Raw genomic sequence first — 24,472 nt, 5'->3', positions numbered from 1 at the left:
TCTCACCAACAGTGTACAACAGTTCCCTCTTCTCTACATACTTGATAACATTTATTTGTGGGTTTTCTTTTTTTTTTTTTTTTTTTTTTGATGACAGCTATTCTGACAGGTGTAAAGTGATATCTCACTGTGGTTTTGATTTGCATTTCTCTCATAATTAGCAGTGTTTAGCATCTTTTCATATGCCTGTTAGTCATCTCTGAATGTCTTCTTTGGAAAAATGTCTATTCAGGTCTTCTGCCCACTTGCTAATAGGATTGTTTGTCTGTTTGCTTGTTATACTGAGTTGTATGAGTTCTTTATATATTTTGGTTATTAACCCTTTATCAGTCATATCACTTGAAAATATTTTCTCCCATTCCATGGGTTGTCTTTTCATTTTTTCAATGGTTTCCTTTGCTATGCAAAATATTTTACATTCAATTAGGTTCTGTTTGTTTAATTTTGCTTTTATTTATTTTGCCTTAGGAGACAGATCAAAAACTATTGCCATGGTTTATGTCAAAGACTTTTTTGCCTTTGTTTTCCTCTACGAGTTTAAGGGTTTCAGGTTTTACATTTAGATTTTTAATCTGTTTTGAGTTTATTTTTGTATATATGTGAGAAAATGTCTGAATTATGTATATTTTTTGCATATAACTGTCCAGTTTTCCCAACACTACCACTTTTGAATATACTGTCTTTTCTCCTTTGTATATTCTTGCCTCCTTTATCATAGATTAATGAACTGTAAGTGTGTACATTTATTTGTGGGCTCTCTACTCTGTTCTACTGAGCTCTATATGTGTTTTTGTGCAAGTACCATACTGTTTTGATTACTGTAGCTATGTAGTATAGTTGGAAGTCAGGGAACATGATAATTCTATCTTTGTTCTTTTTTTATCAAGATTGCTTTTGTAAGTCAGGGTCTTTTGTAGCTCCATATACATTTTAAGATTATTTGTTCTACTGTGAAAAATGTCATTGGTATTTTCATAGGGATTGCATTAAATCTGTGAATTACTTGGGTGGTATGGAAATTTTAGCAATATTAATTCCTCTAATCCAAGAACATGGGATATCTTTCCATTACTTTGTATCATCTTCAATTTCCTTCATGCACTGTTTTATAGTTTTCAGAGTGTAGATCTTTCGCCTCCTTGGTTAAGTTTATCCTCTGTATTTATTAGTTTTGATGTGATTTTAAGTGGAATTTTATTTTTGCTTTCTCTGTCTGATATTTTATTATTAGTTTATTCCAATAAATAAACATTTTATTTTTACTTGTCCATCTATGCATTGGTAATAAAAAAGGCTTTAATTTTATTGTCTCAGTGCAACTTGAATAGACTATAGAACCCTCCCTTACTTATGCTGTATGTAGTATAATTGCTAAAGTATTTCTCAGTTGACTTTCCATCTTGGATTCCTTCTTATTTTCCTGTTCTGACCTCTAGCTGAGAAAGTTGCATAATTCAAATCTGAAAAACTTGCAAAATGGCAAATCTTTGAGTATGGCAATTCAGTGGGGGGAAATACCATTTTAATGTTTATGTTCCTTTAATTCTAGTCTCTAACACTGGGCATTGAATATTTAAATAGGGAAATCCTTGTGAGCTAGTTCATTGGCAGATATTCCTCAGCTTCAGATGTCCCTTTATATATCTTAATATGACGATTTAATCAACACCTTTTCTGTTGAATACAAACCTTATCATTGCCTCTATTTTTTCCTATGATTCCTGTGTTCAGTTATAAGAAAACCAATATGGACATTAAAAAAAATCATTTTAGGTACTAGTATAAGAGTTCCTTGTAGGGATGGAATTATTCACTTGGAAAAAGACTATTAAATGTATAGGCCTGCCAAGTAGAAGAAACCATAGACTGGAGCCCTGGTTAAATGGGAAGGAGACTCTCCTTGACATTCTGCATGTGCTCTGGGGAAATAACATTAAAATTCTGCTTTTTAGTAAAATGAGAGGTGTGGATCATACATTTATCAAATGAACTCAGTGTTTACTCTGATGAACATCCCACTACATAGTGAGATAAATACTCAAGAGTTAAAAATGACATTGTTTTATGAGAGTATATCAGCAAGAAAACAGACCTAGACATGATAAAGCTTCCCTGAGGAAGTGATGCTTGATGTGAGCTCTGTTAGATGAATAGAGTTACCTGGAAAGAAGCAGCAAGTTAGGGGGACTAATGGTAAATGATGATAGATAAATAGACAGATGTCAAATATTTTCAGGTTTTAGGCCAAGTTGAGCACTTTTGCATTGATCCTAAGATAAAAAAGGGAAATGAAAGCTTCATGAGTTTTTTAATTTGGAAATACTAGTTTATAGAGAGTGGCTGGGACCAGGGTTAAAGCTACCTCAATTGTTCCACTGGGAGTTAATGGTAACATGGAGTAGATTTGTGACAGTGGACATTGTATCCAAGAAGCCAAAATGCTAAGTAAAGGACATTAAGGAAATTTCTTTTTTAGGAACCCATTAGAAAGAGTAAGAAAATAGTACGAACAAAAGGAATACGAGAGGGAGAGAGAACAAGTCATCCTTGAGTATTTTAACCTAATTTATTCCCTAAACCCTATGTGCGTATCTTAACACATCTTGGAAGCTCAGGGAAAATACTGCTTTATATGATTTGGACTTTATATACCTGTTTATCTTTATTAAATATTTGTGCATGACTTGTTCACTTAACACTCTTAAAAATATTTTCTGAGTCTATACTGTCTAATTTTTTTTACTTTAAATAAATAGTAGATAAATAGCAAATAATCTTCAACAATTAAAAAAGTTAAATCTCCTAATGTTCCATGAACTCTTTTTAGTTCATGGTTTTAAATAAGACCAAGTTGAATGTTCGGAAAATCCAAATATATGGAGAAAATGTCTAATCCCAAGCATTCAGACATTGCAAATATGTGGTTTTTTTTTTCTTTTTAAATTTTGCCAACCTCTTATTATAAAATACATTTTGACAATTAATGAATAGCTTGCCTTTTGCCTTTATATTTATATGGAATTAGATGGTTCATTAAAAGGAACTTTGTAGATGTTTCTGACATAAAATTCCTTTTTTAAGAAAAGGAGATTTATTACTTTGGCAACAATACCAAATTCATCTTTAATTCCTCTACTTGAACCCAAATGATTTGGAAGATAGTAGATATTTATTACTACTACAAATTCTAAACTTATTAAATATCTGAGTGGTGGATTATAATGGATCCAAAACTCTGTTATCATTAGAAATTATTTTCCATTGCCTTAAGTTGTGATATAGAATATTGGTTTCAGAATTTTTTTATTTTCAGAGGCAAATTTTCTCTTATTTTAGTTTTATGTTACAGGTAAATCACAGAAATACAGTGTTTCTATGGATTCAGTATTCCTTGAATTTTGTATTTGTTTAACAATTTTGTATTTGTTTATAATTAGTATGTCAAAATGACTGTTGAGCATATGAAAATTGTAAATTCTGTATGTCTCTGTGTTTGTGTACACAGTGTTTAAATTCCTGAGGTATTCTTTTTTTTTTTTCCTAACTATCTACATTCAAAACATTCATAAAAGGTCTAACACTGTGCTAGGTGAATATTAGTTGTTTTATTTAGTTGACCTAATTAAATTCTGCCAACATCCTTCGTAAAAAGCATTTTTTATAACCATTACAGATAAAGGATTGAGGCTCAGAGAACATGAAATTTGTCTAAAATCACACAAAACTATTAAGTAATGGAGCTGGATTGAAATGTGGAATCATACCCCAGATTCCATTTCCATTTGTCTATAAAACCTACTTATTTTTATATTATGCCAAGTAATTCTTTGATATTCTTTTCCTCACTCATTTACTTATCTGATTTAATAGGTTGTCCTGTCTTAATAATTAGTGTAGAGGATAGGAAAATAGTAATTTGATTTTCATGAAAAATAATTGCCTTTTACAGACCTTCTAGAGGTCATACATTTTCTATAACCTAAATAGTCCTCAGTTGAATTTTTCTCCCTTTCTCTAGCAGTATGGATTAAGATGTATGAAAGCTTATACTAGAATATAGTATAACAGCCTACATATAAAAGAAATATATAGGCTTTCATAGAATGCAGTATACTCCCAGAAGTCAGTTTTACCCCCTCTCTTTTTAAACATTACTTTTACCCCTAAAAGTTATCTCAGTTTCTTATATATATATTCAAAGGCAAGTTAAAGTCTTATCAAAAGGTTCCTGTGAGTAATCCTGTCATGCATGAATCATCCCTTCATGGAGTAAGGAGATTACCACATTGTTAGGTCAGAGTTGCATGTAATCTAATTATTTATGAGCCTGTGAGAGTCATGACTATTTATGTCTCCTCACTGCTACCCCTCCCCAATCCCTAAATTCTGTAGTTATTTAACACAAATATCTAACTATGCAGATTCTTGACAAATATTACATAGCTTACTCTTAAAATGCAAGGATAATTTCCATAAATGAGGTATACAGTATAAAAGAAGACCAAAAAAAGGTTATCAAAACTAAGGAAATGTGAAAAAACCAACTTAGAAAGTGAGAAACATTTGAAAGTAGAACACAATTTAAGCCACTAAGAAAAGGATGCACAGATTTGGAGCATTGAATTTGATGTCATTAACATAGTTGCTATGATTTCAAAATTATTACAGTGTTATCAATTTAAGTGGATGTAATATAAATTCCCTTCACATACTAGCTTAGATGTACTTGAGGTATCATATATTTAGTTATTTTAATTTTCTCTACATGCTATGACACTGAGTAATCAGACCTATAGGTACTTAGACATAAGTCATCTTTTTAATCCACAAAGTGCTTTTGTGATACTAACTAAGATTTTTAAGATTATTTGTATCAGCGCCAATATTGAAATATCTCTGAGGAAAATTAAATTACATAGATTTATTTTCACTTTTAAAGTAACTGTTTTCAGGAATCTTTTAAGAGAAGCATATACATCATACCATTAAATCTACATGTTCAAATCTGAAGGAACCTGAGCAGTATCAGCTAACTCAGACATTGCCCTCCCACTCCTACCCCAATGCACACTTACCTCTGACTTCTGAGAAAACGAGCCCTGGAAGAGTTACTATGACTCTTCTGTGTGTATAAAATCAGTTAGAAGGAAAGCAAAACTCTAACTTAAGACTCTTGTTTTACAATCTAGAGTTCCTTCTATAACTTTGCACAGATTCTTCGATCTCTTTGTGTTTACAATGTCGTACCAGTAAAATGAGAACATGGATAAGACCTTTTTTATTGGACTAAGAACATTGATTCAAATGAAGTACCTAGAAACTGTGCCTGGAACATTGAAGGCTCCCAGTAATGTTAGTCTTATGATTACTATACTATTTATTTCATTTACAACTAAATTTTAGAAATAAAATAGAAATTCTTTTCCCCAAAAATTGTCACATTAAAGGGAGGTTGGAGGGAAATTAAGTCACTTGTCTCCACAAAGGATTAAATATTGTAGAACATTAAAAAAGTCCTCTTCTATTTTCCCAAAGGAAGTAAAGTCAGTACTTTGTTATCAAGATAGAATTCAGGTGAAATATTGCAGTGAAATCTGTGTTAAGTTTTTCCTTTTTATGAAAAATGAAAGATTTGGCTGTGGCAAACCAGGCTGTTTGAGGCCTGAGCCTCATACAATTTTGAAGTCCTTCTTTAAGAAAAGTGAGTATTTATTTACAATGCAAAAATAAATGACAATTAGTTATTAATTTTTACATGTTGACAAATACAAAATATCACAAAATTCAGAAAATGCTAAAAATATTTGTATTATTATCTGCCAGTCACACACCCATGAAAGTTTTTTTTCTTTCCTTCCTTTCTTTTTCCTTTTCTTACTTTTTCTCTCTCCCCTTCCTTTCTTTCTTGCTGCTACCTACTGTTGATCAGCTCTTAAATAACAACAACTTATTTTATAATATCACTTTTTGTAGAGAAACTAGGAGGATGATTCAGTCTTTGTTTTCACATAGTTTGTTGAGGAAAGAGGGACCTGCACTTAGGAGAGACAAGGTTCTGTCATGATATGATGTCAGCACCATATGTGTGAGGGTAGCAAAGGACATACAAGGAAGTGACTCTAAGCCTCTTAAAATTTTCCCACTAAACCCAAACTAAAGACCGAACTCCCTTTCCTTAGCTAGATCCCAAAATACCTGTGGCAAATTGTACTACAACAAATGACCGTATGAACACAGTTCTATGGCCTCTCTGGGGCTTTTGTATGTTGCCTGTAAAAGTGAGAGGCTCTGAAATACAAACTTCTGTTACCTGGAGGGAACCGAAGAAAACCTTGAGATAGTCTAAAATTTATGAATATTCTGAATCTAGTTTAGATGTTTGAGTTTCCTGAGGCTGGAACAGCAGAAGCCAGATACAAAGTGAAAGGGGCTGGCAAGAGCTCTCAGCAGGTCCTTGGGGTTCCATGTTCTACTTCTTGAACCTCCCTCAACTCCTGCCCTTCTCACTTGCTCACAAAATCTGATTCAAAAAGCCCTCTCTTAGGGACCCAAATGGGTAAGGAAGAAGTAAATTATCACTTTTCATAGATGACAAGATCTTATATTTAGAAAACCCTAAAGATTACACACACACACACACACATACACATATACACACACACAAACGTTCTTAGAGCTAATAAACAAAGTTGGTATAATTGCAGGATATCAACTCAGCATACAAAAATTAAAAATCAGTTGTGTTCCTATACACTAACAATGAACAGTCTGAAAAGAAAATTAAGAAAACAGTTCTACTTAGAATAATATCACACAGAATAAAACGCTTAGGAATAAACCAAGGAGGAGAATGACTTGTATGCTGAAAACTATAAAGCATTGCTGAAAGAAATTAAAGAAGACTTAAATAAATGGAAAGACATTCCATTTTAATATATTTTAAGACTTAACAGATGACAGTACAATCCAAACCAATTTGCACAGTCAGTGTAATTCCTATTTAAGTCCCCAAAATAATTTTGCAGATACAGGCCAAATATACCCTAAAATTCATATGAAATCTCAAGGGATCTCAAATAACAAAAAGAATCTTGAAAAATAACAAATTTGGAGGACTCACACTTTTCTAATTTCAAAGATTATTACAAACTACATTAATGAAATCAGTATGGTACTGGTATAAAAACAGACCTATAGACTTGTAGACTAATGGAATAGAATAGATACTCAAGAAATAAACTTTTGCATATATGGTCAAATTACTTTCAAGAAGGGTGCTGAGACCTTTCAATGGGTAAAGGGCAGTCTTTTCACCAAATTGTACTGGGAAGACAAGATATCCACATGCAAAAGAATGAAGCTGGACACTTACCTTGCACCATATACAAAAGTTAACTCAAAGTGGATCTGAGGCTTTAGGTTTTAGCTGAGGATCTGACAGCTAAAACTACAGAATTCTTAAGGGAAAAGATAGAGGGAAAACTTCAAGATATTTAATTTAGCAATGATGGCTTGAGTATGACACCAAACACACAGGAAGCAAAAGAAAAAAACAATTGGATTTAATTAAATTGAAAAATATGTGCATCAGAGGACACTACCAAAAGAATGAAAAGGCAATCCATAGAATGGGAGAAAATATTTGTAAATAATATATATGAGAATAGATTAATATCCACAAAATGTAAAGAATTCTTAAAACTCAACAGCAAAAAATTAAACAATTTAAAAAATGAGAAGTTTTGAATAGACATTTCTCAAAAAAAACATGTAAATGGCCAATAAGCACATGGAAAAAATGCTTAACATCATTTATCATTAGAGAAAGACAAATCAAAACCACAGTGAGATACCACTTCACACCCATTAGGATGGATATTATTATTTTAAAAAAAAACCCAGAAAATAAATATTGACAGAGATGTAGAGAAATTAGAACTATTGTGCCTTGCTGCTTGGAATGTAAAATGGTCCAGCCACTGTGAAAAACTGTATGGCATTTCTCAAAAAATTGAACTTAGAATTACCATATGACCCCGCAGTTTCATTTGTGGGTATATAACCAAAACATTTTGAAGCCAGGACTTGACCAGATATTTGTACACCAATGTTCGTAGAAGCATTATTCACAGTAGCCAAAATATGGAAACAACCTAAATGTCCAGCAACAGATAAATAGATCAGCAAAATATGTTATGTACCCACAGTGGAACATCATTCAGCCTTAAAAAGGAATAAACTTTTGATACATGTTAGTACAGGGATGAAACTGGAAAACAGTATTTTACATGAAAAACACATACACACACAAAAGTTCAAATATTACATGATTCCACTTCTATGAGGTATCTAGAATAATCAAATTTGTAGAGACAAAGTAGAGTAGTGGTTACTGGGGCTGAAGAGAGGAGAGAGAATAAGTTATTGTTTATAATAGGTACACAGTTTCATTTGGGGAAGATGAAAAAGTTCTGGAGATGAATAGTGATAATGGTTGCATAATACTATAAATGTATTTTATACCACAGAATTTTAAACTTCTAATGGTTAAAATGGTCAAATTTATGTTATATACATTTTAACACACACACACACACACATCATTTTTTTCCCCATGACAGGCCTTATAATATTTTCTTCAGTAAGGCCCCTTTGGTTTTAAGGATCACAGACGCACTCATGGCGTCCTGAATTATTGTAGGACGACCACAGGAGACAGTATGATGTGGCAGTGAGCATGAACTTGGATCAGACTCACAGTTTCTCCTCTTAATAACTGGATGGTCTTGTCTGAAAAATGGAGATAATGATACTGAGTCGTGAAAATTAAATGGGTTTAAAAAAATTAGATCTGTTAATAGATAGAAAGGGCTTGGAATAGTGTTGGGCACAAAGTATAGAATTTGAGTGTTCGTACTTATAATTGCCATTGCTATTTTTTTCCTGTGGACTTTTAACCCGAAATAGGATGCTCTCATATAGAGTCTGCCCGCAGCTCTTTCTGGTTCTGAGTATTGTTTTCTCTCTGTTGGTGCCTGTGACTCTACAAGGTTTCTTCTTTCAACCCACTGGCTCATTTTACTCTATACATTTTTTCCCCTTTACCTCATAACTTCAATCTATTCATAGTTTCTTCTTCCTTTCAGCTTTGGCTTGCTCAGCTTCCTCATGGCCTTACCTCCATCAACCCCCTTTGGTTCTGATTTTTACTAGATGGCTTCTTATGTATATTTTCAGCTTGGTTTACATTGCTAACTAACTGTTTCTCTCTAAGTTCTAGTTCAGATTTTCCATAGAAATTTTAACATCTTGACCTTTGGCATCATACCCATGACCACTCACTGGCCAGCCTACAGGTTGGCTATCCTTGAATTGTGTGCCAGGCTCTGATGGAAACAGTTTTGAAGAGGGAAAAAATGATACCAAACTTGACTCTCTGTGGCTCTTCTCTGAGTGGGCTATGAGTAGAACAGAGTCTTTTAGGGACAGTTTGTGAATATGGCAGTAACTCTGATTCGTATGAGGATACCGGTGTGATCAGGAAATGGAGCTGACGACAGTATGGCTGGAATGGAGGCTAAAGTGAGGGAGAGTATTACGGCAGAGTGAAATGGAGCGAAGGGCCAGCCTGTGGAGGTTTTTAAACTGTAAATAGTGAAAAGGAATTTAGATTTTATCTTTGGTCAACTAGGACTCCATCAAAGGTTATTAGCCAGGGTGAGACAATATCACTTGTGCATTTGAAAAAGAAATGTGTTTGTGGTAAGGAGAATGGCCTGGAGTTAATAGGGACTGGAATTAGGAGCCTATTTCAAAGGCTATTAAATAGTCCTGTTAACATATAACAAGTTCCTGAATTTAAAGATACTCTTTCAAAGGTGAACTGACTGAGTAGGTGATTCACAGGCTTAAGGGTGGTTCTGACATGTACACATCCCAACCATAATCAAAAGAAAGATGCCTCAGAAAGTAACATAATTCATTTCAGATTTCAGTCATCTTTAGTCATGCGTGAAGAAGATTTAAGGATATTCTTCCCCCTGCCCCCTCTAGACATGTAAGTAAAATGCTGAAGAGTATGCACTGGGATGGAGATTTCTTCCGTCTTAAAGATGGTTTGCACATCTTCTCAGTTTGATCTGCTTTTAGATTTAAGTTAAATATCAGGAGAGTCAAGTTGGATAAAGTTTTCTCATAGTGTGCAGTGTTGAATCAAATAAATTGGATCAGCCACAGAACTGAAAATGTCCTTAGAAAATGCAACCTGTGTTATCGTCATGATTCCATATCCCCTTGATGGATCTGCACGGGTACTTTAAAAGTCTGCACAGAGTGTGAAGGTGTAATGTCGGCACAGCCACGTGTGTACACAACTGTCCAATTGCAGGGACAATGACACACCGGAGACTACAGCCGCTGCAGTGTACACAAACGTACATTGTAAGTTAATAGGTTGATCGAGCTCTAAAACTGAAGTCTGGGGATACTGCAGAGTTGTTATGTCTAAACATAGTATGCGTTTCCTTAAATTCAACGTGTTCCTCTTTCATAAAAAAGAAATAAGGGAATATCAGCATAATATTTTCAAGCAACTCATTTCTCCCCTCTTCCACCTCTAATAATTTGTTGAAAGTCATGTAAGTAAGGTGCAGTCTTTGGGTTACTGAGTAGAAAAAGATTCTTTTTATTGTTGCCATTACATTTTGGTGAAGTCTGACTCCTGTATCCAATATTCTGCTACACCAATGACTCCTGTTTTCCGTCCTCATTACTCTTGACCCTCCTATGGCGTTTGACATTTTGAAAATGTTGTCTTCCTCATCTTGACTCTTTAGTACCTCACTTTCCTACCTCTTTGATGATTCCTTCTCTCATCTGTATCACTTCCACTTCATTCTTTCCTCGTACATGTTGGTACTTTCCAAAGATGTGCTCTCTCCTCCCTTTTTCCCTTGTTGTCTTTGATTTTCTTACAACTCTATTACGATCTCCTCTCTGCTGAACTTTCCTCAGAAGGTGGGGTTAAACTGTACCTTGCTTCTAGGTCATTATTGCACATGTTATTGCCTCTTCCTAAATAGATATCACCTTATACTAATTTCTTCTTGTTTTTCAGACTTCAGTCCTTTGAAATATCTTTTCCTTCTGGAGATGGGTACCTCTCCCTTGTGTTATAGGGCACCTTCTGCTTACCTTTTCAAGAGCCCCTACATTATAGCACTTAACTTATTTCAGTGGTTCCCAAACTGGGAGCCCCAGACTAGTAGCATCACTATTACCTGAGAACTTGTTAGAAATGTAAATCCTCAGGCCCCCAAACCCATCAACTGAATCAGAAACTCGAGGGCATGGTTCAGGAACCTGTTTTAACAAGCCCTCAAAGTGATTCTGATACAGGCTAAAGTCTGAGAATCACTGATGCATTGCAATCATTTGGCTTTTGGCTAATTCCCCTTCTAGATGATGAGCTGTTCTAGAAACTGTGGTGGAATCTTTTTCACTGTGATGTCCTTCGTATTCAGTGTGGAATCTGATACATTGTTGCTATATATTATGAATTTGTTTCAATGCACGAACAGATAAATAAATGAATGAAAACTTTTTTATGAGCTCCAATTTCACATCTTTGATTGGCCACTATGTAATTCGTGTGGAAAGCCAAGAGGCACTTCAAAGTCAACTTCCATAATAGGGAAACTGACATCTAATATCCTTCATTACCAGTGTCCTCCAAAACAGTTGCAGACATCTGCTTCTACAACTCTGACTGACTTTTTAACTCTCTGATCTCTCCTTTTCTGTCACTACTATAACCATTCTCTCCATTACTCATGGAAAACGTAATCACCTTTCTTTGAAAAAATAACTTCCTTTGTTCTGAGTATACAACTGACACATATTCACCATAGAAAATCTGATAAATTCAGTTATACACACAAAATCAAATGAAAAGCACTGGAGATGCCACCAATCGGAGAGAACCATTGTTATTTGTTCTTATTAATCTAACTTTTAGTTCTAGCGTATTTGCTAGAAAGGCTATTCTATGAAGATTGATGTTTTGTAATCTGCTTTTATTACACTATCGTGGATATATTTCCATGTCCTTAAGCATTGTTTTCCACAGATTCATTAATGTTTGCATGACATTTTTGTCAATTACTGATCTATCCTCATCTTCCTTAAAATTACTGAAAGTCCTATCAAAACTTTTCGTTACCTCCACCATTGCAGTCCAAGCTCTTTTTCACTCCCGTAACCTGTTGCAGTAGCCTCCTATGCCAAATGAATTTTTCTAAAGTGTAATTCTGAGCAAATTGCTCAAAAGTCAAAATAAGGCCAAATAAGGCCACTGTCCTCAGCAGGGCAGTCAAGGACTCTTTATGCATACCAGGCTCTGGATGAGACTGCTCACTGTCCTTGCAGCATTTCCCCTGTTTTCTCGCCTTTTGAATATTGCCACTTCTCTGTTCACAAATTCTCTCCCACCCATGATTTTACTTAAGTGTCCACTTCAACGCAAGGCCTGCTAAAATAGCAAACTTCCTACTCTCACCATCAGTCCACATCTTATCCGCCTTCTCTGCTCTATTTTGTCTCCTTAGTTCTTACAACCATCAAACCAAACATATATTTTACTTATTTAACTTGCTAATTGCCTTTCTCCGTTAACTGGAGTATAAGCTCCATGAAGACAATGCTTTTTGCCTGTGTATTCATCATTGCCATATCCCTGACACCAAGAACCATGCTTGATAAATAAAAACACACTCAGAATATATTTGAAATATTGAATGATGAGTGAATGTACAGATGAATGAATACAAATAATGAATATCTACTGGTAAAATTCTTGAAGTCCTCAAAAAAGTCAAAGCTTTTATTCCAGTGATTTGCATATAGAAGGGCATTCATTACCTAGTTGTGCAATGTGAATCCAAAGGTCCAGTTAAACATTACCGTTTCCTGAACCTTTTCTCAGAACTTCTGCTGAAGGTGATCTTTCTGCTCTATACAGACTATCAATCATTATTTGTAATTATGGCATATACTTCATACTGAACTGTAGTTACATGTTGCCCTTCCCATTGAGTAATACATAAGCTCCTTAAAGGTAGATACAAGGTATCTTTGTATCTCCTGCAGTTCTTAGTGCCTTGGTGCTCAGTAAATAATTCTAAAATTAATTAAATTACCCAAAATAATATTAAATTACCCAAAATAATTAATAAAATTACCAAAAACAATTCTAAAATTAATTAAATTACCCAAAATAATATTCAATATTATCAAAACTGAAGAGTTTTCAATATTATCAAATATTGAAACCAAAGAGTTTTCAATATTATCAAATATTCGGTTTTCAATATTATCAAAACTGAAGAGTTATGCATGAGGTCACTTTACCTGCTAAAGATGAATGTATCTTTTTTTTTTTTAAGAATACCTGTCATCTGCACAATGGTAACTATTCCCAAATAAATCACTATGTGAACATTGTACATCTTTACAGATTATTAATGCTGCACTTGCTTTGGCTGCAAAACCCAAAAGTCAGGTGGTCAAGAAAACCATGGAAATGTACAAGCGCACATGGGAGAATCATATCCATGTCCTCACTGAAGCTGTAGATGACATTACAAGCATTGATGACTTCCTTGCTGTGTCTGGTATGTTTTTAATTTTTTAATTTATATATTTGCTCTTGTCAATTTTCTGAAATGGAATAACACTGAATGTAAGTAATTTTGTGAAATATTATGAGAATTTAAAAAAAAATGGTAACCTTTCTGGAAGCTACAATCTGCTACATAAGAGCTACTCTAGGATAATGAGCCTCATGCCTTATAATCCATACAACTCAACAATTTACACTGTCTCTAAAGAAACTCCTATTCATGGTTGCATCTCAAAGCATTGCACACAATCACTTAAAGCAGGAAGGCAAGGGGGCTTGTTTGCTTTAACTTATCAAGGAGGAAATCTTTCTCAGATGCCTTCCACTAGATTTTCACTGGTCATAGGTCATAACTTTATCCTATACCTGCTTGTGGACCAATCAATGGCAAAAAGAAGTGTGATGGACTTAGAGTGCTGATAAATGGTTAATGACTGACTGGGGGCCAGAGGGAGGAGTAGTTCTAATTTGTAGCACTTGCTGATTTCTGTGACATAACTACTCCCACACTGGTGGCTCTCCAGCTGCCACCATCAGGCCGCTGAACTCTGAATTGGGAAGAGATGCATAGAATAGCTCTTGTGAACTGGTATGAACATATCCTAGCAGACCACTGGGCTTAGACTAGGCATAATTCAGCCTTCTGGACTAGTGACTTACTATAAAAACAAAATCAGAGTTTTATCATCAGAAAAGAAGGAGAGATAGTATTGATTGGAGAAAAAATGTGTTTGCCCCGAACGCTGAGTGGCGTCCACTGCTTTCTCAGGTTTCTGTGTCTTCATAAACTTTCCTTGTGATAGTTTAGCATGCGCTCCGGTGATGTTTCCTGTTACATCATAACTTTTCCACATCTGTTCCCATCAATCATGGCTTCTCCTCCGAGACAGAATTTGTGTCTATGTGATAAGGTTTGAAAAACTCTTTCCAGCCTACCACAATGCCTGAAATCCCCAGTGTTAGTTTTCCATGCGGAGATATAAAAATATTTAAGATCTCTGTTTAAGATGCAAAATTTGGAAGAGAAAACATTAACACCTGCATCAGGTTTTTGAACCATTGCATTAATTGACTCATAATGAACTATAATCCCAAGGAACTGAATTTAGAAGTCAACGTTGATAGAAGAGGGAATGACTTGGATCATAAGAGCTATTCACCAGTTACTGAGAACTGATTCAGTGTGGGGGTTTGTGAAGATCTGACCTTGGTTTCACTTTCATTACTCTTTCATTCATTCATTCTTGAAATATGTATTGCATAATTTAAAGTGCTAAATCCTACAAAAGGTACTGGAGATTGGATAATGAGTAAAAGTTAGTGGAAAATATAACCTGAAGGAAAGTTGTGGCAGTGGAGATTATTGAATATAGGGGACCACCTGAAGAATGGAGGATACCATTGACAACGGTTTGGAATTTTCTAAAAAAGCGATTGACCACTTACTGATTAGAATTAGCACTGTTGTTCCTTTATTGTAAAAGATTTTCTCAATTTAAAGATAACATCCTACTGATTCTCAATTAATTATCATTTTAGAGGATGCTTGAAAATCTTCTTTATTCCATGTCCTAAATTCCTCTTTAATGTGTCTACTTTTCCCCAAGTCCATTGCTATTACTCCAGTTCAAGCCACTGTCTCTTACTTGAATAGCTGTGTAATCTTTCTAATTGAACCTCCTGCTTCCAGAATTTTGCTTGAAGGCTCTCAGTAGGTATTTGTTGAATGAAGAAAAAAGGTATTTATTACTCTATTTAATTTTATGCAAGATTAATTTGGGGGGATTTACGTCTTCTGCTTTCATTAAATGTGTTCAGCCTTGGGATGAATATTTCTAAAAATCTTCAAGTTATGAAAAATAACTTTAAGCATTAATCATCACAATGTTCTGTGACTTTGACTTAGTGACTCAGATATAACTGATACTGCCTTCAAAAAGTCACTAACAGAGACCTCTGGACTCATGAAATTGTAGTGAACGTGTTCTTTGGCTTTTACAAAGTTGTATCTGAATCATTTGACAGAGGAAAATGAAAGATTTTTTTCCTTCATAAATCAATACTAAATAAATACATCATAATAGTGGCAAGACACAGATGTTAAATTAGTTGTGCACAAACTAAGCACTATTAAATCTCATATAATGTTTATGGAATAGGTGTTGGGATAAAAGATGACCCATAGTACACACCTGGGCAAAGATAAATCATATAAATTATAATCAGTTATGTATTACCATGCATTCTCTTAGGTATGTCTTCAACATACACCCACTTGAAATTTTAATTGATTAAAGGCATCAAAGCATGAAATACATTTGTTTAAAATTAAGATTTGAAGTCATATTCTGCAAAAATGAATTTTGATGGGTGTATTGAATATAAATGATAGACAAGGCAGTATGCTGGGAAATGGAGGAGGATCTAAAGAAGGAAAAGGCACTTGTTTGCTTTTAGGGAACTCACAATCCAGTGTATATATATCAGACTCCAAAAGACTCTAATAGTCATGTAACAAAATTCTGTGCAATTAATGCTGCTGGAGTTTCTGGATGTTGAGGGAAGCATTGTTAAGGAGATAGTAGTTGAACTGAATTGTTGAATTGAAATTGAAGAAATTGAAATAATATCCCAGAAAGAGAGACAAGCATGTCAAAGTACATAGAGGGTTTGAGGGACAGGAAGTTGGCCAGTATTACAGGAACAGAGGGTGCATCTGGATTGGAACTAGACTCAAAAAGTCAGCAGGTGACATTATATAGAGCCCTGAACTTTCATAGAAAAATTTAAATCATCTAAAATTTTAAATGGTAGTGTCATCAATATTTCAGAACACCCACTCCATATGCTGAAAAACATTCTTATAGAAGTAGATAGTGTAGTGCTAAATAATGTTTGAATTGCCCCTAGAAGTGAAAATAAAGTAAACCCAATAGAAACAGGTGTTTCCTCATTCTGTCCACCCTACCTCCAAGAAATAAAAACGTAAGACTGACACACATATCTAAGACATAACAATACTAGGGTGAGGTGAGAGCCAGTTTGATGACTTAAACCTAGCACAGGCTGGATAACCCAGGCATGCATTTAGCAAGAAAAGAAGCTCTGCCTCATCAGGATAGTCTGGTGATGACTTGCAGCCGGGACATTATATGCCATTGAATAAACCCAAGAGACAGTCTTGTGGTTGTAGGTTTCTCCCTCTGGGTCCTCTGTGATGATTATATTTTCATGTGATGGTATATGGCTCAACCATTGCACAGAATGCAGGAAAATTAAACACACAGCTTTACATAAGTCATGGAAAGATGGGGAGAAAGTATGCTTTCCAAAATGGTTAAATAGGCTCCAGCAAAGTAATCCATTATTGCTCTGTTGATAATTATGTTTTGAATTACTGCCTGTACTTACATGACTGAAGAGTACTTTGGGCCTGTGGACTGGAATTTAACACACCTTATTCCATGTCCTAACAGGCAAGTTCACTCAGGATGCTTTCATTTGAATGAACAGCAAGTAAACGCAGGACTGTTGTTTGAATATTACAAATTAGATCTTTAGAAAAGCCATAATTAGAAGTTCTTTTTTGACTTTGTCAAAATCAGTCAGATTTGAGAATTTTTACCAGAACTTTAAGGCAGAGCTGGAGTAGTCATCAATAATTTTACTCATATAATAAATAGCACTAAGGGCTTGCATTTTTAATTTGTATAAAACAATTTTTAAATTTTCCTAAATTCAGCAAGCACTAGCTATGTACTTACTTGCATGATAAAACAGATCTTTAATAAAAGATTTCCTTAAAGTTGTCTCAGTGAGTGTATGCACAGTATTAAAAACCATATTATTTGCCATACCTACACTGAAAGATACACTGAAAGAAAGTTTTAACAAAACAGAGAGTCAAAGTGAGCTTCATAATTTCATTTGTATTTTGTTATTTCGGGGGAGTGTTTCAACTCTAAGCACATGCATTTGATCAGTGTAATATGGATGAATAAAAATCCTTAATATGATGAATCCTGTGGCCATTTTATAGGTTAGAGGAGGGTTTAGAAGGAAAGTTTACCTTTGTTGTACAGCATCCACTCCCACTCCAACCCGCTGATGAGTCCGAGAGGTGCTCTTGAGCATTCTGAAAGACCAGAGACTTCAGCTAGAGATGGAGGCTTTTTAGGCAGGAAACGCAGGTTAAGCCTTCCCTAAACACTCTCCAGAGGTCCTTCTCTGGACCTAGAAAGAAGCATGCCTCTGACTACCCAGGTGGGTGCAGATACAAGATCCTAAACTATTGAGGTCATGTATCTGAGCTTGCAGATTTGTGTTGGCATACTTTCAGGGTCTTTGATAGCATCCCAGGGAATTTCAACAGAACAATAGAAACCTCTGCTTACATAGTGGCTCCAGAGCTGTACTGTGGACAGTTCATGTGTATTCAAGAAAAGCAGCATATAATCACCTTTTCACAAAGCACATATCATTATCACTAAAGTCTCACCACTAAAAGAACTCTTATAGATTAGATATCAAGATGATGTGTTTTATCTCTAGAATCTACGGAAAGCATAGAAAGAGAAGAGTCTGTTTGGAGGGGCTTAGCTGTGCTTAGGACTGACAATCCTGCCAGATCCTACCAGATCTGTGATCTTTAGGAAATAAATTAACCTCTGAATCACTAAATGCCCTCCTCTAAAATGTTAATAATTATATCATCTTGCTATGGTCTGAATGTCTGTGCCCCCCAAAATTGATATGTTAAAATACTAATAACCAATTCAAAAATATTGGAAGGTAGGGCCTTCAGGAGGTCCTTAGGTGATGAGGGTGAAGTTCTCATGAATGAGATTAGTATTCTGACAAAATAGACCCTACAGAGATCCCTAGCCCCTTACACCATTGTGAGACTCCAGCAAAAGGCACTGGATGTGAACCCCAGGAAGAGGCTCTTACCAACATGTGACAATGCCGGCACCTTGATTTTGGACTTCTCAGCCTCCAGAAGAGTGAGAAGTCAATTTCTGTTGTTTATAAGCTACCCAGTCTGTGTTATTTTGTTACAGTAGCCCAAATGGACTAAGATACATTTATTCAACAAATATTTATTGAACACATATTAAGTGTTAGAATGTTTTAAATCCTAGAGATAGAATAGTCAATGGAACAGACTACACTCCCTGCCTTCCTAGAGTATATATTATTGCATGATTGGACAAATTAGATAAAATGATATATTTTAAATGATTTAAGGAGTGTCTGGGACATAGTAGGTTGCCCAGTAGAAGCTAACCATTATCACTAATATCATTGGCAGGCCATTGTTAAAATTTAAACCAGATATAAGAAAGATAAATCTCTTTAAAGGAGCTACCTTTGTTAAACTTATCCCAAAAATCAGCTTACCAAACTAACTGAAGAATTATCTTGAAAATTATAGTGTATAACTATCAGATGTCAAGACATTAAAAATGTATGATAATGCAAAATATCAGACAAGATAGAATAAAATGAGAATTTTCATACACTGCACCCAGGAAAGTAAATTGTTATAATATCTTTGAAGAACAAAATAGCAGTGTGTGGTGCCTGGATTATTTTGCCACAATATGCTTTTTTATTTATTGGACAGACTTGTGCACATATTCATAAAGAAGGCTTGTATAAGTATGACCATTATGGAATTTTTAAAAATAGTATAAGTTGAACATAATATAAGCACCCATCAGCAGGAGAATGAATAAATGGCAGCCAACATAGGAGTTAAAACAAACTTGTTTCACATGTTAGTGGGATAGCTTTTAAAAAGCAGTTAAGTAATTAGCAAGGCAATGTGAACAGTAGGACACCACACATAACAAATACCTAAGAGTGATTAAATATGGAGAGGGAGGAGTTGGATGGGACTGAAAAAGAGTATATATGGGACTTTGATTTTATTTACAATTCTTTATCCTTAAAAATAATATCATAATAAAATCTGGTGAAAAATAGCCTCCATGATTATTATTGTGGTAGATAATTTTCTATGTTTTACCATATTATGATTTCTACTTTTCTTAAACTTTTATAATGAGAGAGTTACAGTGAAGCGGAGAAGTAAATATCAAGGTGCAAAGATAGGCAGCACGGTTGATTGTGTTCCTGGGGTGACAGAGAGATCTTCCCAGGCCAAATATATCAGTACCTGAAACTCACCAAATGATGGTGATCGTCTAGTTTTATTGAACTTGATTGTGAATCTCAGTAATACAGTATAAGAAAATGTGTTGTGAAGGTGAAAAATACCTAAACCTTCATCACCCAGGATCAGTCTCTGATGGAATAATATTTTGTGAGATTTTATGCCATTTTTTACCCTTTTTTTGTGAATGATGGTGGGAAAAGGATGGCTAGATCTTTAAAAATATTTTTATTGTGAAATATTTCCAGCATCCGTAAGAGTATATAGAATGATAATGGAGTCTTACCATAAAGCTTTACAAACCTTAACTTTTGTAACACTTGCTATTACATGTATAATTGAAGTCCCTTGTGTAATCTTTTCTAGGATTTTATAATTTTTCCTTTACTGAGGATTTTGATGAAAGCCCTTGCCTCCTAATAAGCACATCTGCAAGACAGATGTGTTCCTCCTATTGGATTAGGAGACCTAGGGCCTCAAAGTAGTCAGAACCTACCTCAGGCAATAGAATCTTCTCACTTTGGGGGTATAAAACTCAAAGCTGAAGCTGAAAAGTTTCTCACAGGGACATGACAAGTGTCTTAAGTGATATTCTGTGCTACCATCTTGTTAGCAATCTGGCTAGTAAGTGATGGAGGAAAGAATGTTCTTGAAGCAAGTACCCCATGAACACTTTGGTATTGATAAGTAAATCATTTATTTTGTCAGTCAGCAAATATTTATTGATCAATTTCTATTCACCTTAGAGATATAATGGTGAATAATACACATTGGACTTATTCACAGGGCATCTGTAGTCTGATGGAGGAAACAAGCCCTCAAATGCTAATTACAGTATGGTAAAATTGTTAGGAAAGACACCAAGGCTGTTTTTCTATATCCGTATCTTTGAAACCTCATCATTTTTTATCATTACTTGAATTTGTGATCACTCTTTCCTGTTGGCATTTAGAAGCTTAGTACAAGGACTTAGAGGATTTAATTCAAAGAAGACTCAAAACATAATCTAAGTTCACTATAGTGTTATTTCATTCGTCTGTATAATTATAGATATCCAGTAATCAATTTTCAATCTGGTTCTTTATAATAGCTTTTAAAATGTACAATTAGAAGGAACTTACAAATAAATTAACAGTTTACTCATACTTTTTTGTAGGGAATCAGTTGTTTTGAGCTTTCAAGTTTTCATGATACAAGTGTTGTACCTGTTAAATAAAAATTTTAGAATACAACTATCTAACCAAACAATAATAAAAAACATTGATAGACTCAAAACTACCAAAACTCTAACACTTAAATATAATGCTTAAATGTTCAGTGCCTTTCAAACCAACTGCCACACAATTTCCCATAACCTTTTCAATTTTGTCAATTTTGATAACTTTCATATGTGGATTAAATTTAGTTTTTTGGACATAATACTGATCCTATTTGTGGAAAATGGTCATGGGAGGAAAGAAAAATATGTGCAATTCAATGTATTTTAGCCACATTTAAATTCCCATGGCATTATATAATGCCTTCTTACAAATTTGCATTCACCATCTTGGTGGGGATTTATGTACTTAATGTTTCCATAATAAATTGCATATAAATCCTCTTCACGTGACTACATGGAAAATTTCATGGAGACACAGATATTCAGACTTGTCATTCTACTCTTTCTTCGTGAACTAGGTTATAAGATCTAGTTATTTGAAAATTTGTAGGTTTTCATAAACCATTGAAATTTTAGTTAACATTTTCAAAGTATAAAAACCTGCTAGGAAACAATGGAAATTTACTCAAAAATTATAGATCAGTTACAGTTTTATTAGTTTCTGTCTGTCATAGTTAGCAAAAAAATGTCTGGTGGCTATGTTAATTAAAAGTACTCTATTTAAGGCATGCTATATATTCATGGTGTCACTGTTGAGATAAATGAATTTATATATATTTTTGCATTAATATTTATATGGTTCTAATAGTTGTTTCATAGTGTGTATATTTTTTTTCCTTAGATCATGGCTTTTTAAATTTCTGTTTTCATATGAAATGCTGTAATTAATAGGTGTGGAATCACTTACCCCAAAAACTCTAAAAGTTCCATGGATAGTTCTCCCTAGAATGAATTTGTCTAGTATAATCACATTTAATATATAGAAACCTGTCACAGAAAATTCCTGAATTGCTCAAATTCTCTAAGACAATAAATACTTTTTAGGTACCTTCTAGTCAGGTCAGATTATTTTCCCCTATTAAAAATTATTTTTCTTTTAAAATAGTTTTTGCTTATTTTTTAATGTCAAAATATGGAGGTCATGTTTAAACCATATTTGAGTTTTCCCATCTGGAAATTTCTTGAATCAGGGAGAAAGATATACTGAATTCTTAAGCCTAACTTTTGATTTGTTACTCATTCAGCTTCTGAGTCAAATAATTAACAAAAGTTCAAGAGCCTTCCTCTGTAAATCTTTGGCTGTCATGTGGACACAACTGGACAATTTTGTATGATCATAAAAAAGCAAAATAAAACTCCTTTGAGCTAGACTAAATATGGTTTGGGTGGAAATACGAGACTTTATCGTCTCTGACCAGAAATCAGTGAGATTCTGAGGAGGAAGTTAAAGATAAACAACAACAGACAAAACATCCCAAAGCAACACCACTCAAAAATATCAGATTAGGTCAAGGGAATTTTAATAAAAGCAATGAATAAGATATTCTAGGCAAATTTTAAATCAACAAAAGCAAGCTCTGTAATATTATGATATAAAATTAAATTTCACATAATTATAGTAAACTAAAATTATAATGGTATTTCAATAAGATTAAAGAACAATTCAACAAAATTAATAACCATAACCTCTATGTACCCTAAATTAATATCTTTAGGTAATACTGATGAAACTATTTGACATAAAAGGACAATAGATAATCTCAATGGACATATTAAACAAACCCCTTCCAGAAACAGGAAGATCAAGTCAACAAAATGAAGTCAAAATGCCTACAGAAATTGAAGTGTAAACACACATGGATATTCAGACATATTTAGAATTCTGTGATTGAATCTGCCGATAAAATGAAATAACATATTTTGCATTAAAAAAAATCAGATTAGTGAAAAACTGAAGTTAAAGAAATAGAAGCAGCCAAACACCATGGATGTGTGCAGATTGTTAGGTTTTCCTTCATTTCAGCACCTTACACAGTGTTTGATATGCTACAGATACTTAACAAACATTTGTTTAATTAAATTTACTTTACTTAATAAACTCTCATTTGATTTCTATAGGAGTAACCTCCAAGTGATTGAGCACAGATTTTACTCTGTTTATATTTCAGAGCCTCTCAACACAGGCTTTAGGGCAAAGCCAGAATGTATAACTATTTTAGGCAACTGCAAAAATTAAGCATAGCTATGCAAAGTGATTTTCTTTTTGGTATAATACTGTATCTAAATCAAGTCTTCGCCTAGCTGTGTAATTGCACAGAATGATCACGCTGTACCTTTTACCAGCGTAAGAGATGAAGCTCATTTTCTGCAGTGCTAAAGGTTTATGTGCCAAAATCTTTATTTCCTAATGTAAAATCTGATGGATTTTAATTTTGGTTTTGTAATTCACTGAACTTAAATTCTTTTTTCTGATTAATTAGTCACTAACAAGAGATATGAAATACGGAATTTATATGTCTTTCAAACATTTTATGACACTCACCTAAATGATTGTCATGACAGTAGAGGAGAAAACTTTAATGTGCCTTTGGGATAATATCTGTGAACAAAATGAAAATCCTGCACTCTGCCACATTTTTAATGTCACGTGACCGAGTGCTATTGAATTGTCATAATTTGTAGGTAGTAAGTAAAAATTGATTTTATCCACCAGTGACATGTAAGAAGTTACAAGGAAGCACACATTTATTATGATTCCATTGAAAGTTCAGCATTTTTCTCCACTGATGTATAAAGGATATTTTGTGTAGATTCTTTAATTTTCTCTTCTGCTTTTTAAATAAAATCAATTAAAATTGAAAACATTTTATTGCTGTTGTCAGAAATATTACTTATTTAGCAAACAGGACTAATAATAATGTTTTGGGAGCTAAACATAGGTTGCACTCACTGGGAATAAAATATCACAAATATACTTTTTTTTTTTTTTAATCCAGATAGTGACACTTTATTACTGGAAAGAATTTGCAATACTGTTGCATCATATAAATTTGGGAACTGACCCTCAGAACAAAGAGTTATAGGCATTGTTTTTTGATATATAGATTTCTTACAAGGATACTCCAATTGCTATTTGACTTTTATTATCCATATCTTCTTCTGGTTTGGGGTTGGTACAATTCTAATTCGCTTCCTATTCTATTTCTTAAAAAAATGTCTGTAAGTGCAAATGATATGTTGGGAATTAAAATGATATGTTTAATTTGTCTTAATATTGGCCCAGGATGTATTTTACATAGAAAACTAAAGAAAATATGATTTTGTATTGCTGCTTTGCTATTAACAACCAAATGACCTTTGTCATCTTAAATACCTAATATGACATGTTAATCAGAGTAAGATCTGATTATTAAAAGAAAAATTAGCCCTGCACAGTGCCTCTTCTAATCATGTTATT

At 34.0% G+C, this 24,472-nt stretch overlaps 1 protein-coding gene across 11 annotated transcripts in view; it reads left to right on the top strand.

Annotated features, from left to right (window-relative positions):
- Window positions 1-24,472, top strand: part of CTNNA3 (catenin alpha 3) — a 1,350,411-nt gene that overhangs the window by 893,881 nt on the left and 432,058 nt on the right. For all 11 annotated transcript variants that reach the window (XM_074374085.1, XM_074374091.1, XM_074374088.1 and 8 more), the window contains one exon: window positions 13,514-13,670. In XM_074374085.1, coding sequence (XP_074230186.1) covers window positions 13,514-13,670 — 157 coding nt within the window. The remainder of the gene's footprint in view (window positions 1-13,513; window positions 13,671-24,472) is intronic.

Source organism: Camelus bactrianus, chromosome 11 (genome assembly GCF_048773025.1).
Source record: "Camelus bactrianus isolate YW-2024 breed Bactrian camel chromosome 11, ASM4877302v1, whole genome shotgun sequence".
In the NCBI taxonomy this organism is placed as follows: domain Eukaryota; kingdom Metazoa; phylum Chordata; class Mammalia; order Artiodactyla; family Camelidae; genus Camelus; species Camelus bactrianus.
The sequence above is the reverse complement of the archived record's forward strand: the minus strand, read 5'-3'. Positions and strand labels throughout refer to the sequence as shown.